The following is a 19327-nucleotide window of genomic DNA, read 5'->3' on the forward strand; positions in this document are numbered from 1 at the left end:
CCTCAATAAAAGCCTTCTGATGAACTTGGCAAGAATTGAAAGGAGAGTTTTCCATCTTTATTTCTAGTTGAATTGTATATCCTGTCAACTGAGTTTTAAAACCTCCCTATAGTAGATTTTGGTGGAAATTCAGGTCTTAGATGGTTTTTAAGAGATGCAGATCAATGAGGTGTTCCAAATGGAAAAAGATACTATAGTATATTAGTAAAGGAACACAATGGCTGGCGGTTAACAAAACAGTATGATATAAATTTGACATATGACTGGCTTTTCTTCAGATATCATGTCTCTCCATAAACTTTTAAAAGAAAATTTAGGGGCTTGGTTGAGGGTTTGGTTGAGCATGGACTCTTGATTTAAGCTCAGGTCATGATCTCAGGGTCATGAGATCAAGCCTCGCATCCAGGCTCTGTGCTCAGTGGGGAGTCTGCTTGAATTTCTCTCTTTCCCTTTCCCTCTGCCCCTCCTGCTTGTGTTTTCTCTCTCTCTCTTTAAAATAAATAAATTTTTATTTATTAAAATAATTTAAAAAATTAAAATTGACATTAAAAAATTAAATTGACAAGATAAGAAATGAGATTTTAAAAAAGCAGAAGGGAATTCCTAGGTATGGGTATATTCATACTTAAAAAATCTGTTATGGCATATAACATTTTAATTCAGACTAATGGATTCAAAAATTCCCCTGGCATAATAATTATAATGGATAAATTATTTCTCCAAGATGCAGAGCACCTACACAGTGAATTATTTGATGAGACTTAAAAAAAAAAATCAAAAACTAGCTAGAAAACTAGTAAGTTCACTTGAAAAATAAACACAAGACCATAAGAAAGGAAGAAATCAGGTTGATCAGTTCTAAAGAAATCAGGCATATTTCAATGATACCTAACTGATCATAAAACAACAGAAACAATCAGCATTTTCTTATATATTGCTGCAATTTGAGAAACATGACAGTGGATTTAATCCTCCATTTTTCCCCTGAGCATACTGCCTTGATAGCTGGTGGCCGTTACAGTGAGAGACAAGCAGGAATCAGCTTAATTTATAGCAGCTGTTGAGACCCACGTTCTATCACAAGAGGAAGATCGGGGGGAAATCTGTACACAAATAACGACCATAGCATAGAATTCATTATTATATGACTCTAAAGTATGTGAAGCCTATTTTTTCTAAAGAGCTCAGAATTCTCATCCTTGTAAGGCCATGTGTAAATCATCTGTATGGAAAGATACGTGTTAAATCCAAATACATTCACCCACAAAACAATTACTCCATTCAGAACTGAGTTTTAGAAATTAAAAAAAAAAAAAAAGTCCCTGAACTGTAGAACACATTTAACATTTCCTGAAAGCAGATAACCATCACCGAGGTTTTACGTCTTGTGGACGTCGCTAGGTTGCTGCTTCTCTTCTCGGGGGATAAATTACACAGGAAAGATGGGACAGAGCACAAGGGGGACTCAAATGCCGATGTCAACAGTAAAAGTTGTTTATGTCTACAACAGTTACTCCCGTTCTTACGGGCAAAGAAACTGAAGTCTGGGGAAATAAATCATCAAGATGATGAGAGAACATTGGTCAAAGTGGTCCCCGGGACTATGATTTCACTGATGGTCACACAACAAATCAGGTGCAAGAACTACATGACGATTCAAATCCAGATCTTCTTGAGGATGTGTCAGACTGAAGGATGTAATTCTAAGGGGGCTCTTGAGATCTTATGAGACCTACGTAGGCAGGTTAACAGAATGAGGATGGGATGCTACGAAGTTAAGTTGCAAGGCGCTTCACAAAAACTTGGTAGAAGAGTCGAATTTTAACAACTCTGAAGATTTATAGGATACAGGTTGCTAAATAGAGTAGAAATGAAGAGTGATGCAAAAACCTTCACAGGCAGTAGAGAAGACAAAACTATGACAGAAACACAGTCAAACTTATTAAAGTTTTGAATTTCAACCACTAAATTCACTTTTTTTTTTTAAGATTTGTTTGTTTTAGAGAGAGAGAGAGAAAGAGCACACATGCATGCGTTAGTTGGGGGAAGGGCAGAGGGAGAGTGACAGAGTCTCAAGCAGACTCCCAGCTGAGTGTGCGCCTGATGCAGGGCTCGATCTTACGACCCTAGAATCATGACCTGAGCTGAAATCAAGAGTCGGAGGCTCAATTGACTGAACCACCCAGGTGACCCCGTAAACTCATTTCTGCTGATTGATGACTCCTATAACCTAAGCGTGGAGTGAAAGACTCCTTCAGTCCCAAGCACTGAGCTGTCCCTGCTGCAGGCGCTGGCTGCCCCACACCAAATCCACAACGTCCTGTCCTTTTAGGCTGAACACGGTGCATGTAAAGAAAACAAACTCCTGCAACTGACACAGTGCAGAGAAAAACCACCCAAAGCCTAGGGCAATTAAAATATCAAAACCGGTTCCTGGGTGGCTCAGTGGGTTAGGCGTCTGTCTTTGGCTCAGGGCATGATCCCAGGGTCCTGGGATAGAAACCTGCATCAGGCTCCCTGCTCAGCGGGGAACCTGTTTCTCTCTCTCTCTCTCTCTCTCTCTCTCTGCCCCTCCCCTCTGCTTGTGGGCCCGCTCTCTGTCAAATCAATAAAAAAACAAGTCTTCAAAAAAAAAAATAATCAAACCAGCTATCATACTGTCACCAAGACGTCCTTCTTCATCAAAATGAAGCAAAACGCAGTATTGCTGAATTAAGTAGTAAAATAAGCATTATTTCTGTGATAGTTTTAAGAAGACTGAAACTGAGAAGAAGGGCATGGACAACCCACTAGGGCCTCCCCCATTCGGAAAAGTTAAGTTTTGCCTCTTCGGAAGAGAGCAGAGGGACTCATTTAAAAGAAAAAAAAAAAAAAAAGATCCCCAGGAGCACCCGGCGGGCTCTGTCTGTGGCGCACACGACTCCTGGTCTCAGGGCTGTGAGTTCAAGCCCCACACTTGGTGCAGAGATTGCTTAAAAAAAAAAATAATAAAATTTAAAAAACCCAGCCAATTCTGAGGGGAATTAAAGATTTAGATTACCACATCTAAACTGGGAACTGAATGCACAAGAAAACGAAACAGGAAAATGAAAAGGCAACCTTGGGGAGCCTCCATTGGGCACTAATTTATCTCAAAGGGAAAAACAGACATCTAAAAATCAGCCTGGTTCTCAGATCATGGTGATACACAATGAGCTCTGAGGGGGCTTTCAAGGTTCTCCCAGGAACTGCTATTCTCTTTGTCACATTAAATTACTTAGAGTCACTGGGCCTGCAGAGCAGAGAGGCTCTTAAGAACTTGTCTTTCTTGCATGCCCCATGGGAGGCTTTTCGGCCTCTGTGGACTTTTATTGCTAACGAAGTCAGCTTCGAAGAATTTCCTTCCAGTCCATTCTGTGCCAACTCACTCCTGCTGACCCGCCCTCCACCATGTTTGACAGATCACGAGGCATCCCTGTCCACACTGTCAGGGTGTCAGCACCTGGAGGGGAGTAGCAGTTCTTGGAACCAGCAAGTAATCCTGTCTTTTTGTTGGCTAATTCCTCTGCACACAGGTACAACTCAGGAGGGAAGAATCAGTCACTGTCAGCTCGTCATGACTTCCAGTTCCCAACAATCACCGCAACAGTAAGAAACATCTAGATGGTGTTTACTTGTGCCAGGTCCTGTTCTAAATGTTCTTTCACATGTTGGAAGTCCTTTCACATGCTCTGTGACCCTCTGAAGCTGTGCTGCTTTCATTTCCACTTTATAGATGAGGAAATGGAAGCACAGAGGGCTTAGGCGGTTTCCCCAAGATCACACAGGGATCGAGTAATAGAGCTGGGGAAAGAGGCAGACCCAGGTTTTGTGGGGTTTGAAAATTATATAGTGTGTGTGTGGGGGGGCCCTCATTAAGAAAAAGAATACCAAATTATGAATATGAAATTAGGTATAAGGTGAGGAGTTATTTAGGTTAAGAAATCACAGGGAATTATTTTTGAGCTGATAAATGCCAAAAATGTCAGAAAAGCACACAACATTTTTTATTAAGTGCCTGACATGTCTCTAATAAATGTTTTTCTTTCTATATTTTTGGGCAATATTTATTCTTTCATTGCCTCTTTATAAGACAGTGATTTTGTAATATTTTCTATAGAGAGAAAGTGAAGATAATTCAGCCTTTATTCTATGCCATTATTTAACATAGTTCTCATTACTGATAGCTTAGAAAAGTTTCATTGGGCTTTAAAATGTGTTATTATTGATGCCACGTTAATTTTTGGCCTTATTGCTAAGCTGGGAGGACTTTATTCTGTAATAAACAAATCCTGACTACTCTGAATAGATGACATTCATTAACTACTTTGTTATGATAGCTTCATAGAATGAGTTTTAGATGATTTCACTGATATGTAGAATTTAAGAAGCAAAACAGACCAACATAGGGGAAGGAATTAAAAAAAAAAGAGAGAGAGGGAAGCTAAGCACAAGAGACTCTTAACTGCAGAGAACAAATGGAGGGTTTCTGGAGGGAGGTGGGTGGGGGATGGGCTTTAAGGAAGGCCCACAGTGCTCTATTCTATGTATGTGACGAATCACTGAATTTTACTCCTGAAACCAATATTGTACTATATGCAACTAACCGGGATTTAAATAAAAACCTGAAACAAAAACAAACACAAAAGAATATCAGGAATTTTCTATCATCTTTGTCAGCATCAGTATTCCATGTCACATAGACAAGAAATCTTCTGCGAGGCTTCTGTGATTCAAGGCTACATTGTAGCGAACAGCACACGTGTTTTCACACCCCGATGAACTCAATTTTGCAACACTGCTCCCAGGTTTGTGCCCTCAAAAAATGCAAGAATTCGGATACATTGCTCAGAGACGGAATAATGGTCAAAAGGAGAAAACTGTGGCAAGTTTATAATTAACTAATTTCCTCTCTCAAGTACATTTCTGACAGGAGAAAAGGTCCCTTCCGATGAGGTATTTTTCAATACATCTGGGCAAGAGGCATTTTCCCGCAGACTAACTTCCGTTTCCGAACAATTCAGACCTTGTTTCTCCTCCGCTACCTATTTACTTCTGGTGCCTGCTCCGCAGGACAAATTCATAGCTTCACATCATCTCTGACCCTGGACTTCCTTTCTCGAGGTGAGTCAGCAGGTGGTAGGAGTATCCCTGGGTGGCTGGTAATAACCACCACAAACAGCAATGATTTCACACCTCATAAATACATCCAATTAAATCTAAACTAAATGGATCCCCAGTTCCAAGTCTCCTTAGCTGAATCCTCCAAGTGCCCATAGTCACTCCAGGGCCATCCTATACAAGGAAAGGCGAGATGGAAAGGAAGTTGAAGAGCAAAAAAGAAAAATAAAGGTCCTAACTGATTCGCAAGTTTTTGATGAACATGTGACCCTATAAACCCACGGTCCCCTTATAAGCTCTTAGAAGGGCCTGTGCAAGTGAAATGCTCTGACCTTTTCCAGTTTGACGATAAATAGGTCACTGGACCTGCTAGGGACCCAGGCAGGTGGCACTGGAGACCCTTTTACAACGACTACATCACTCTGACACATGTGAAGCCTGAAGTCTCCCAGAGCACTCATTTGCAGGTGTCACGTGGTACCCAGGATTCATTTAAGGGAGACTTAAAAAGTTTCAATAAAAATGTAAAAAGATAGTTTCTGTGTTATTAAAAATGGGATTCGCAACTTGGAACATTACAGAAGTTACAAAGAATATTGATTTTGTAATCTAAGTGAAGCATACTTCAGAGTGGTCATTCCACCCCCCCCAACCCCCATTGAATTGCCACCTATTTCTAAATTTAACAACTAAAATGCTATTCTTTCAGCATTATCCTGAATTAGAGGATAGAATTAGAACCACAAGGCTGAGCTCTGTCCACACTGGTAGAGTTTTGATCTTTCTCTCTTTTGCGCCCACACTGTTTGGTGGTTAACTCCCCCAGTTTTGTGTATTTCATCTTTAATTTCTAATCTTCTGCATCCCAAAGCCCAGAGTGACCACAGTATTTAACTGAGGGAGGCAGAGGACTGTATGTCTAAGTTTTGTCTGAACAAACAAAGCATGCCTTTGTGATCACTAACGATCCTGTTTCCCAACACACTAAAGAATTAGAATAAAAACAAATAGCTGGTCTTTTGTAGCTTAAAGGAATTAGGATTTCCCCTAGGCCAAATTTCCATTTGAATTGCCTGAAAGTACATGAAAATCAATGTAGCTCAATAAACAACTCTGTGTGTGAGACAGCACTGGAAGACAGATACCACAATAGACCGACTGATCCCTCCTCTTCCTCCATCCTTCCTTCTTCCCCCTCCCTTCCTTCCTCTTTCTTTCTGAAGCCAACCCCTCTCAAAGCCCTCAACTCAAACATGGAAACTTCTGGTAAGCCATATTAGGTTACATTTTATAACAATGAAATGAAAATTTCACGTTGGATGGCAATTTTGTTTCATTTACTTATTTTTAGACGTCTCGGCACCCAAAAAACAGTGCGGTCTGTGTCATTTATACTTCTAAAGACTCTTGTGCATTGGACACCATTTGCTATGCATTTTCACAAGTGATTTACACTACAATAGCCCATTTGATTCTAACAACCCTATGGGGTACATAATATAATACAAGGAAACATACTCAGAGGTTAAATGACTTGCCCAAGGTCATACTGATAGTGTAGGCAGTTAGATATGAGCAGGAAACGAGTGCTTTCCTGTGGAAACCAGGTTCCAAACAGCCAGCTGGGTCAGACCCCGGGGGACAGGCACGCGGTCTCCCCTAAGATGACCATGATCCTACAGTTTCAACACCACGCCCCCACGGAGGAAGCCTACCACGACAGTTCTGACAAGGACCATAGAGGGCCAGAAGCTCTCCCTCTTGGCTGGTAGGAGGAGTCCCTTAGATGACTGGCTGTACCCTAGTCATGAACGACCCTAGCAATGACCCATAACCTGTTCTAACATAAAAAGGAAAGATGACCCTGAACCCAATAGAGCTGCCCCCTCAGGGCCTGCCACCTCTCCCATCTGGACAGTGTCCTTTTGCTTAAATTGCCATTAAGCCCTTGCTTGGTGAAGAGGTTGGCTCGGAATTCTTTCTTGGTCCAACTCAAGAACTGAGGCTGGGGAACTGGGCCTCAACCACTAGCAACACACTATGTAAATTCCAAAAGTTCCTTTTTTGTTTCTTCCCTTTGTCCCCCCCCCCCAAAGGTCTTAAACATTAGAGTATTCTGCTTCAAAATCATGTACGTTACATATTATTATAACCATGTTAAATTTTGGGGAAAAAACCACTGAGGGCTAGGAACAGTTAAGATACAAGTTACTGTGGATCAATTAAATTAGAGAGCTGATGTGAAAACATATCTTCTTTTTCATTTCATACTTTTTCTCATTTATGTTACCACTAACTTGCGTAAGAAGTATTAAAATGTCACAGACGAGCTGATCAATAATTTCCTAATGGATAAAGAAAGAAATTCACAAATGCAAGGTAAGGGAGGCATGCAAATGCCACAGGAAAAAAATCAAAAGCTAAATCAAACTGAGAACGAAAAGGGAATCCCCTGCTTAAATCTCGTAATTTTCCAAATAAAGCAGAAATCACCAATAAATTTTGGAATTGTAAGAGACCTCTAGGGACACTTCAGATAGGGACACTACTCAAGAGACTTAATGGATGGAAAAAGTTAAACAGAATTCCCCTCTTAAAAATACTCCCCAAACTAACAAAAAGAACAAACAAAACCCCCAGTGTTTCACAACTGAATTATTACAGTATTATCAAAGCTTATAGGGATCGAGATGAAATCATTTCTTTGGGATCTCATTCCAGGATTTAAATATGTCTTCCAACCTGAGGTTCTTCATTCTATCTAACCACTATTCGAAGAGCAAAAGCCCACGTTCTCCATTTCCGTCTGTGGGGAAATGGGAAATCCCAGTCAGCCTCCAGGAGACAATTCACCCAACCACAGACAGATCGGAGCCTTCCCTACGTTTGTAAGAACCTCCATGGCAGCTAACAATGAAACGTGTCATCCAGGCCCCAGCCCTGTGCCACTCACTCCTTGAGGTCACAGTCTCGCCTATGACCTCCAGGGCTCTCAGATACAAATGGGTGACTGTAGGGACAATCATTTTTCAGCAACTGCTACCAAGAAGAGTTCTTGGGGAAACTACAGGTTAGTAATGCTCAAAATGTGATTAACTTAGGATCCATCCTTGCCCTGAATATTTAGCTGTATGGCACTCAAGAGCTGGGGATTCTGTGCACAAACATCTGTTCTACAGAGGCCCGTGTGGTATCTGCCTTGCTTCCGTGGCTAATTAACACCAGCACAGGCCAGAGAGCAGTTTTCCTGTCTTTCTCACCAAGAAGAAGAACAGGGAGGGCTGAAGCAACTGAAGCTGCCTTTACATGGACATAGACTCTGGTTTCTGTTAAACACATCCACAGTGAACTTACTGAATTCGCCCAAGACAAGCATCTCCCAGTTAGCAGACCTGCCCTTGATTGATACAGAAATGTTCTGGCTCGTTTACAGAGAGATGGCCACATCATATTCCAATTACATCAGCTCCTATTTACAAAAGCACTTAATTACAGTTAATATGTTTTAACTTGCTTCGGGGCCCTCTCCCTATTCTTACATCTTTACTATCTCACGAGAAACAAAAATAGGAACATGAGTGTGATAATCATTTGACCCTCCCATGGAATGGTCACATACAAAGGATGACAGGGTAGTTGAGCAAACTATGCCGATGCTATTACCAATAAACTATGGTAGTGATAACTGCTGGTGGTTAATTGCTGTGGTTCAATCATGGAACTAACTTCTCTTTATTTACGAAAGGGTCCAACAGTCATAAATGCTTTTTGGGGAGGACAGGAGAAATATTTATTTTAATCATGATACGCTGAAGGTAGATGTCTCTTGGGGCACCTGCGTGGCTCAGGGTCATTAGATTGAGTCCTGCGTCAGGTTCTGCCCCGCATGGAGCCTGCTTGAGATTCTTTCTCTCCTTCTCCTTCTGCCCCTTCTCCCCTCCCCTTCTCTTAAAAAAAAAAAAATAGATTTCCCTTTGCTGCATTTTCCATCTGCATGCACCACAAGTCAAAGTCTAGTCCCAGAAAGGAGAAGGACTTGGGACAATGAACTTGATGATTACTATGCCCAATTTGCTGAACACATTATTATTATTTCCTCTAAGAATAAGAGGAAAATATGGACACATTAATAAAAATATAAAGACGGAATCTTTTCAGATAGATAGGATGTTCAGTGAGCACTCTAAACTCACAGCCCATTTTACTATCAAAATGCCTATGGTTTTACGAAAGCGTGAATAGTTTATGAAGACAGTAAGATGACTAATGAAGAACAGTCTTTGCTTTCCATTGGGAACTTTTGTTTGCTTCTAACTGTTTAATTTCTCCCCCATTTCTCTTTCAATTAACCTCTCTGTTTGTATTCAATGAGATGGCACACAATACGGGAGAAGAAAAATCTGGCTGATTTAGGCGTGTTCTTTCATAAAGTGGCCACTTCTTTCAGCCAGATGCGTGAGTGTTGAAAATGAGAGGAAATGCACAGAAAATAACTATCCCAAAAGAGAAAATGTACTGTGGCTTCCTGGGTTGTTTAAACCTGTGGCTCACAAAAGGTCTCCTTTTAAATGGCCCCTTAGGCTTCACTGTGGTTGTATACACAGGTTGTAGAAAGCCAGGAAAAGGAGTTGGATCTTTGCAAGCTAAAACTTGCAAACTTGGAATAAGTAGCTCTCATAGTCTAAAAGAGCAAACAGTGATCTGAGGTTCTCTACAACTTTTAAAGGGTCCACTCCAAAGATTCATTTTTAGACAAAGCAGGTTCTTTATTCCCACATGCTCTCATGGAGTGTAAGAGCAGCAAAATACAATAAAACAATAGAAAATGGAATTGTTAACAACCACGGCAAGATACGCTAAATTGCACAGAAAAGACCTGTTACTAACAAAACATCTTGTGTGCTCCCAGACAATGGAGAAGTTGTCCAAGAAGAGTTCATCTGTAGGAAACTAACCAGGTACTGTTGCCTCAGTCAGGGAGCACATCAACAGAATGATTTATTTAGTAACTGTTTGCGGGCAATTAAATTTGCCTACAGAAAACTTTACAGTACACTTCTTGCTTTTCCAAGCTGTATATCCATCCACATGTGTGCTGTTTTTCCTAGGACCCACGTAGCCAAAAATGTAACAACCCCCCCACCCCGCCCCAGCTAGAACCACTTCCTTTCTGAGGGGTATGCGGGTGGTGGGGTCATCCCAATTAAACGGAGTATGATTAGAGGTCTCTCTCTCCTGCCCTGCCTCTGCTAATGTGGGCATGCTGGGATTTGGGGCATGGGTCTCGGGTGCCGCATTATCCTGTGTCCACAGAAAGCGACACAGATTGTGGTTGTCAACTTTTTCTGCTTCAGTGTAGTTCACAAGTGTGGTTCACATAAACAATAGGCAGCCATGGCCCTGGGAGGCTTTCTTAAGGAATAGAGGAGGGGAAAGCCATAGCAACATCATGGTCACGAGCACGCCAGCAATGTGCCCACTTGCAGGTTTCCTCTGGGGGAACTCTACGTTCCCGGATGTAAGGCGGTGAGCTCCTCGTCAACAAGTGAGACCCTACAGATGGTTCCAGGTGAGAGTCAACACCAGGGGCCTGACCTATAGAAGTCCGCAGGGCTGGTGGTTGGCTGGCATCTAGAAGATTGGATGTTCTTTACAATGAGAGGGTGATTTTGCCTACCGGGAGAATTTCCCTCAGAGGATCTTGATTTTTGGTGGTTGTGGCTGACAGAGGTGCCCTCTTAGAGCAGCCATAATAAAAACCTCTCAGTCTCAAACGGGCTTCCCTCAACAGAAGCAAGTGTTCCTCACACACGTGTTGGTGTAGCCCACTGTGGGAGAAAGGTCCATGCTCCACGTGACCGCTCTTGGTGAGAAAGAAGGAAGATAGGAAGCCTGTGCATGGATTTCTCCAGACACCACCTGATGGGGGCTTTTTCCTTCCTGACAGTTAGGAGCACAGGTGCTCTGAGTCTGTGAGCCCTTCTGTGGACCCTCACTTGGGCGGGGGGGGGGCGGAGATCACTATCCTTAAAACAGAGGCCAGCAGTGTCAATAAGATCGGAAAGGACCTCACTTGAAGTTCCGTAAAGGCTGTGACAATTTATAAAATGTATGTGATTTCAACTTTCCCATGAAAAAATTCCTAGTCAGTTCCTGTAAGCAAGAAAGTTAAGTACATACTACTTAGAGCTACACCAGAAGAAGATTATCTTTACAGATACTGAGACTCCCTCCAACAGTTTTACTAAATTGTACCCTATGGACACAAAACACCATACCTCAGATTATGAAATTTTTGTGGGACTGTGTCATTTATACTGAACATTGTACAGTTTCATGGAAATAAGGTAGACATTGATCACCTACGTTTGTTATGTTTCTTTAATTAAATATTTAAATTTCAGTGACTCAAATGCTAAGAAAGCAAAGGCACTGAAGACCTTGAAAATACGGTACTATGTATGTTTACTATGTATGTTCTGGAAACTTCTGCCTCCATGCTAACTGCCGTTTACATACCAACATTTTGATCTTAAACACTTATTTGTTTTATTTAACCTATAGAGTTTCACCGACATCTTATCTGAAGAAGGGTTAGCATATAACTTTTAGAACATCTAGCCTTGTGCATTTCCTTCTATTTTACTTCTTGTGCTGCTACAAAATAAAGTCATTAAAAAAAAAATCAAACCTCTTTTTCAAAGACCCAAATATATCGACAGGTGCTAAGATGGTTGGCGCTGGAATCTAGGGAAGCCAAAAAAGGCCCCCCTGTGGTATCTCTTTTAAAATGAAAAATATTGCTGTTATGCAATGGCCCTATGGAACACTGAAAAATAATATTCAATGAAAGCATCTTCATAGGAAACAAATGAAATCACCTTCGGGTGAGTCCATTTTTGCGGCCATGGCAAAACACAGGGAGTAAAAAAAAAATCCTTGTACTTCATACATGTGACAGCTGCTGGAAAAAGAACTGAACTGCCTAGGCAACATGGGCTTACTTGAAAAAGCAATTCAGGAAATCAGCTTTTCCAAGCGGGGGTGGGGAAAGCAGCCCGAGCAACCCTGCCTGCGCAGGGCGGGGGAGCGGGGCCTACCGATGGTGCAGTGCTCTCCGTTCCAGCCCTGGCTGCATTCGCACTTGCCATCCTTGCACGTGCCGTGCTCGGCGCAGCGCGGGTGGCAGGCCCTCTGGCTGCAGGCGGCGCCCGTCCAGCCCTCTTCACAGCGACACGTGCCCCCCATGCACACTCCGTGCGAGCCGCAGTCCACGGAGCAGATTTCTGCATGGAACAGAAGAAGCAGAGCAGGAAGGGCGGGGAGGGTATGGGGAGGGAGAAAGGGTGTGGAGTGAGCAGGGCTCCATCTTCAACTCAAAAACCAGAACCATTGAAAAATACATGAAAAGTATTTATAGACTCAGTACGTTTTAGCATGACTGGTAAGAAATATACATGGTAATTACGACTCGTAAGAAATATACATGGTAAAAGTTAACTTCTTCAGTAGTCATTTAATTGCAAAGGCTGCTGTGATTGGGCATAAAATATACAAGAGAATTTTGTTACAATCCCCTATTATATGTGTGTGTGTGTGTGTGTAAACATACACACAGACGTTACTAACAAAACAGAACACACCATTCACAAAGAGAGGAAAATACACAGGTAATATATCTCAGAGTATCGTTTGGCAGCTGAGGGCATACATACAAACACATGCATCAAGTTAATAGAAAATTAATAGAATATTTCAGTGTCAAAGCATGTCTGGTATTTAACAGAAGTTGGGTTTCACCCCTATAGCAAGCATTGCAAAGGGACTATTTTTACTCCTAATGTTTAAATTTCTAAAATATTCAGAAACTTTTAATTAAAAAGAATCTTTTTTAGGACCCACTTCGGCTTGCGTCTGATACACACACATGCTGGTTAAATAAAATATATTGTTTTTCTTCCTACTCAGTAAATTTGTACTATGGAACAGATACAAACCACAATGGAAACCCAGTTTTAAAATATAGGTAACTACTGAGTCTGTCAGTGGAAAAAGTAAGTCTTTTGGGTACTAGAAATGACCAAAGGACTTCAAAACAGTAACGATAGTTTTGATCTCTAGAAAGAATTCAGAAGGATATTTTATATTTTACTTTTTACATATAAAGTTAAATAAAATCAACGACCTCTTTTTTTCTACCATTGTAAGACCACTGCTTGGTTCTGGTTTCCTTGAAAAATTAAAAATGCTGAACAATAAAAACCTGAAAGCATTTCTAAAAACAGAAAATGGACTGCAGCCTTGTTTTTACAAGAAAAAAACAGTAACTGTTTATATAATCATGTGCTCCTGTTTTCCCTGCTCGCTGCCCAAGTAACATTTCTCAGATACTTTAATTCCGTCTCTGGGCCTGCAGAATTTTAAACACTATATCAAGGCACTGTGAGAGTTGTAATATTTCTTATAAACAACAGCCAGGACTATTAACGGGAAGAAAGTGGTATTATGTTTTCTCATGCCACATTTTCCATCTCGTTTGAATTAAATTTTTGATTAAGAGATCCAAGATGGTGATTAACTTCAGACGCACAGAACGTCAACTCAGCTCCAGAAGAGAGAGGTTTCTTTCTGAGGTACCCCTTTTATTCAATCTAATCAATTTTTCATTAGGGTGAAGGTGTTTATCAGCGTTTAGCACACTAGCTTTGAGCAAGGTGCGTCAATCTTTGTAATGAACTTATTAATTAGAGTTAATTTAATTGAAGTGGAGTTGAAGGGCTAATTAATGGACAAACTGCTGATGAAGATAGAGGAAAGCTCTGTTGCTTTCAAACCTCTAAACTTTCTGATGGAAATAATTCATTTCTTCTCTTTTTGCAGCTTAACCAAATGTTTCTGCAGGTGGAGAATCTACTCTTATTGAATTTGGATATCTGAAGGTCACTTCTATAACAACAAAAGATGGAGCTGGTAAAGTGTTTTGCTTTGGGATTCAGTGAGTTAGACATTCCTAATAATGCTGCTAGTAAACTTTCAGCCACAAATGTAAGTGACCAGCAATGTTGCTGTAAACTTCAAATGACAGCTGTGCCACAGGCGGATAAATTGCAGGCACACGAACGAGGATATTTTCAGAGGGCGAATAAATGCATATTTGGTATCTTCCCTGATAATTCCAAGTAAGTTTTCTGTCTTTCTGCAGCTACTAGCAAAGTTTAATAAAGTCCTTTTTTTTTTCCCGCCTGTGCTTAATTAGTTTCTTCCAAGAAGAGTACTGTATTCATGATTCAACTCTCTATACTGAGAGTTTAATATGTTTTTCTCTTTGTACTGGGGGTGTAAAGATGCACAGGAAGAAGATCTTTGCCCACTATGTCTAGGCAGTCATTTTATACACCGGCAAAATTAGATTTTCAGCTGGCAAAGTAATTATATCAGCATGAAAAATAATCAGTCTAAATATGTAAAATAATGATAGGTGATTTTGGCAGTCAGTTTAATCTTTTAATTAACATCTATACTTTTTTTTCCCCATTCATGGCAGTATTATTTTATGAAGAAGACTGGATTATCTTTTAAAATTTTATTAAAAAAATTTTTTAACTGATCTTTATATCCAGTGGGGGGCTCAAACTCACAATCCCAAGGTCAAAAGTTACATGCTCCATTGACTGAGTCAGCTGGGGGCCCCAAGGCTGAATTGTCTTTTGAGCTACAGTGTCAATTGCAGATATCCTTTGTAAAATAATTCAGGTAATGTATTAAATAACACTATATGAAACAGAAAGGGCTGTTTCATTATTTCTTTCCTACTCTGATAATTGTGGAGACAAATTAGAATGGCAATATTTCAAATCAGTATTATTTTATAGCTAGAATTATTATGCTTATTTTACTGATGGAAGCGTAAGAGACTTGAACCAAGTAGCTTTACTATAAAAATAATTGTATCTATAAATTTTAATTGGATTTCTTTTTTTTTTTTTCCTTTGGTGGCATGCATTTTTTTTTTTTTTTTGTATAGAAGACATAAAGAGAAATAAAAACTCAACAGAAATAATGAAATGCCTATTCTGATGCTTGTGATTATAAAATACATTTTTAAGAACAGAGGACAAAACAAGTTAATGTGTTATTTAAGTAAGGCCTTGCACCTATACTTGATAATGTCGGGCAGTGAGGATTTCCTAGAACTCTTTAGTGAGGCATTCAAGATCCTCTATAATCCCACGCCCTACTCTCATTTGTTCTGTACGTGGTCTTTCTTCTAATGGTTATGAACTTTCTAACAAGTTTCTGGTTCTCCAAGCTCTTGTGAATCACCTCGTATTTCTACGAAGCAATAACAAACATAAACCTGTCTGCCTCCAAAAATGTATGGCCCCAACATGAGGGAGGTCGGGGAAAGGAAGGAAGAGAAGGAAGGAGACAGGGAGGAGGGGGGAGGAGGGAAGAAGCAGAGGGAGGAAGGGAGGGGGAGAGAGGGGAAATGAGAGTGACTATGTGAGGAAGAAAGTGCATCACTTGTCCCTTTGTCCCTTTACCTAGGGTATCTACTGGGAGTGGCAACAGAAGTTTTCCATCAATATCACAGCTTAGCTTGTTCACAACCGTCTTTAGTGTGGGCTTCCAGGACTCAGTCTGCAGTCGGTGAAGAATGGCACACACATCCCTCATGCCCATGAGGGTTCGGGGGTAGCAGGCATGTCATCCAAGTTTCTCAAAGTGCCAGGGAAGAGGGATTTGCAAAATACTAGTCGTTTTTTTCTTCTTAAAATAAGCGTGTTAATTCACTGCCTAGTGGGATTTCTCTTCGGTTAATGCCGTTAGATTATACTCATAGATGAACTAATTTGCATTTCATAAATGCAATCTCACAATTGGGGGAACCATAATCAAGCAGTACTTTCGTGTGGAAGCTCCTCCGAATCAATGGAGAATATGATGACAAACTGTAGAGGCTAAATTAGCCTGTAGGATTCTACCTCCAAAGCTATGATCACCATCACCACCACCATTTCTATTAATGGGTCATACTGACCAAGTCCTTGCCATGTATAAGGCACTATTCTAAGTGCTTTTCACATAATTAACTCATTTCCATCTTAGGATGATTGTATAAGGTAGCACTATTATTGACCCCATGTTACCGGTAAAGAAACCGAGGCACAGAGTATTTTAAATAGCTGATCGAATGCCATAGACCTAGGGAATGGCCAACCCAAGACCTGAACTCAGGCTCCAGACTCCTTGCTCTTAACCACTCAGTTACACACAGGGCTTCAGAGAAGAAGGCATGCAGTGTGGATGGGCTAAAGGACAGACAGCCGCCCTTCCCTGAAGCCAGGACTCAACAGTGTTAAAGGGACCTTGTCCTTCTGTTTTCTCCTTTCTCTTCCTTCCCCTCCTCTTCCTCTTCTGTTTCTCCTCCTCCTCCACTTTTCCATACAGAAGGGACCCTCTCCTCCATGTCTTACCTGTCTCTCTCCATCACCTCCCCTGCATCCTGCCTGGCCTCTCGCCTCCTCCTAGCTTCCCTGTCATCTCCAGAGCCATGACCATCGCCCCGGCCCATCCTGGTTGCAGACACTGGGCTCTTCGCATCAACTCCTGTGCTGTCTCTTCACCAAGCTCTGTCTTAGGTCTCCTTTAAAATGGCCCTGAGATTCATCCTTTTCACATCTATGAACTCCAAAGGAATTCACGCTCTCAGCACTTCACACCCTGGGAAAGTGAAAGCTCAGACTTGCCTTCCAGCCATCAAATTCTGACTGGTCACCCTCTCTGACACAGAGTCAACCGGGGAGTTCCCACATACGGCTCTCATCACAGTGGTGGGCGTGCATCCTCATGACGAGTGCATTCTCTGTTGTCTGAACTATCATTGCTAAGCTACATTCCTTGAAACTGGGCCCCACCCAACCTTGGCCTTCAAATACTTTGTCTTGATTCTCCCATATAGGGAACATTATTTTCATAGCTGTATTTTTGTTGACGGTAGTCGTGATAGTAGTAATAATAGTAGCAGCAGTCGGGGTAGCAGCTATGTTTGGAATTTATTCTGGACTAAGCATAACTCACTTAACTAAGTACTTTATATACATTAATTCAAGCAATTCCCAAAGCACCTCTGTAAAGAAGGCCCCGATTAAATCCATTTAACAGATGGGTAAACTAAAACATACAGTAGTCTGCCCAAGTTCACAGCTGTAAGTAGTAGAGGTTGGACATGAACCCAAGCATCTGATCTCAGACTCTGTGCTCTGAAGTACTTTCTCAGGCTCTTCCCCTCATCAGAAAATACCTCCTCCTATCCCCACGCTAACCTCCATCTTTAAAAGAAGGCAGTGAAAGTGAAACAAAATCTTGAAAACTTTCAATGTGCATCAAGGCAGGAGTGCTCCTCGGAACGCTGATTTTATTTACATATTATTCCATGTGATATGCAATAAAAGATCAAACTGAGATGTATTGGCTTCTAAATATTTCATGTGTGCTCAATCTCATCTCCCCAATTAAACTGTAGTCTTCTAGATTAGAACAGCACCTTTTCACATTGTGGGAAGAATGTGGTCATAGAGTTAATTCATGGGCTACAACCAATATTTTAAAAAAAAAAATAGAATATACTTGAAGAAAAGTATCTGTGTGTGTCACTTTGTAAAGCTTTGTTTCACTTATGTGGGTCTAGGGGTGTACGCACAGGAGGTCACAGTGTAAAACTGTTTGAGGCTGTGGGTCACGGTCACGGATTTGAAAGCCAAGCTGCTATCCTAGAGGGTAAGAATGATTCTTTACTCTCATGGAGCTCATCCCCATGCCATGCACAGAGCTACTACTCAGTAACAAACTGACTGATGGGAAAAAAATTACTACCTGCCATTTTTATTACAAACATACTATTATAATTAAAAAATAATCAGTGTTGGACTGCTCTGCACATCTAATATCTGTATCTATACTCTCTTTTGAGATCCTGCTTAGCCTTACAGTGTCAAATACTTTTTCAACTGAGGCTCCTCTGTTACAAGATAACGGGTGTTTTTAAATCCCCAAGCTCTACACAGGCCTTGAGAGTTAGGAAGACGGAGTGTTTCGCACAAATGAAATATTATTCTTCACCATGCTGCTAAAGGAGGAATTTTAATGACGAATCGACCTAGCCTGTTCCTTCTTATAAGGCAATGGAATTTCATTACGTGGAGCATGTATTTCTATAAATCATAACTTTAATAAAATCTGTTAAATATAATAAGTGTGTTTTTAGAAATTAAAGTATCTTCATCTTTAGCTACACAATATTAAGCACCCAATCATCCTGCTCTTATGCGCCTTACCGTTTGAGCAGTCTGGGCCAGTCCAGTTAGGGTCACAGGTACAGGACCCGCTCTCCTGAAGATACGTTCCGTGACCAGAGCACTGGTCTGGACACATGGTCTTCACTAGTTCACAATTGCTACCGCCCCACCCCGGGCTGCAGTGACATTCCCCGTGGATACAAACGCCGTGATTGGAACATCCGGGGTCCAGACAGTCAGCTGGAGTAGACAGAAAAGAGGAGCAATTTCATAATTAAATCTAGAAGGTGCATCACATATGTAGTGCATGCAGGATAAGGAATTAAATCCCAGTCTGGTGTATATGAAACTTCTGGAGACTCATCGTTTTCCCTACCATTTGCAAGAACTCGTTTCTGGAAACGCAAACGGATCATACGATGCGGCATTCAGGATCATGCCATTTAGGTAATGGAAACTTGCAAGGATACGTAATTCTCACGAATTACACACACATATGCTCCTGAGATTTCAGGCGATTGCTCTCTGTTCTGCTTAATCAGATAGTAATAAGTATTGGCTCCTCTGTAACGGAATTGTCTGGGCTGACCTAATCCACAACCATTGAATCCCGGCAGCTGCATGGGACCCTCAAACTGTTTGGGAAATAAACGAGTTGCATACTCTCTATCCTTCTTAATTCACTTTAATGTGCTTTAGATGACGAGATTTAATTTAGCAATTTGACTCAATAAAACTTTACACTTGTAGGGTCAATGGCCTGAAAATTTAATTCCAGAGACTTAATTGCATTACTTTCTGTGGGCAGATCAATAAAATCAATTTGATTGAAGAACGGAAATGGGGCTTTTCTGCTTTTGGAAGAAAACAATTCAACTGCACTTTCCAGT

At 41.0% G+C, this 19327-nt stretch overlaps 1 protein-coding gene across 5 annotated transcripts in view; it reads right to left on the reverse strand.

The window, feature by feature from the left end:
- TENM3 (teneurin transmembrane protein 3) overlaps positions 1-19327 on the reverse strand; it is a 2451411-nt gene that overhangs the window by 90133 nt on the left and 2341951 nt on the right. For all 5 annotated transcript variants that reach the window (XM_082715814.1, XM_082715812.1, XM_082715813.1 and 2 more), the window contains 2 exons: positions 18477-18677; positions 12240-12425 (listed from right to left, as the gene is read on the reverse strand). In XM_082715814.1, the coding sequence (XP_082571940.1) occupies positions 12240-12425; positions 18477-18677 (387 nt within the window). The remainder of the gene's footprint in view (positions 1-12239; positions 12426-18476; positions 18678-19327) is intronic.

The sequence above is a fragment of the Mustela nivalis genome (assembly GCF_964662115.1).
Source record: "Mustela nivalis genome assembly, chromosome: 20".
NCBI lineage: Eukaryota > Metazoa > Chordata > Mammalia > Carnivora > Mustelidae > Mustela > Mustela nivalis.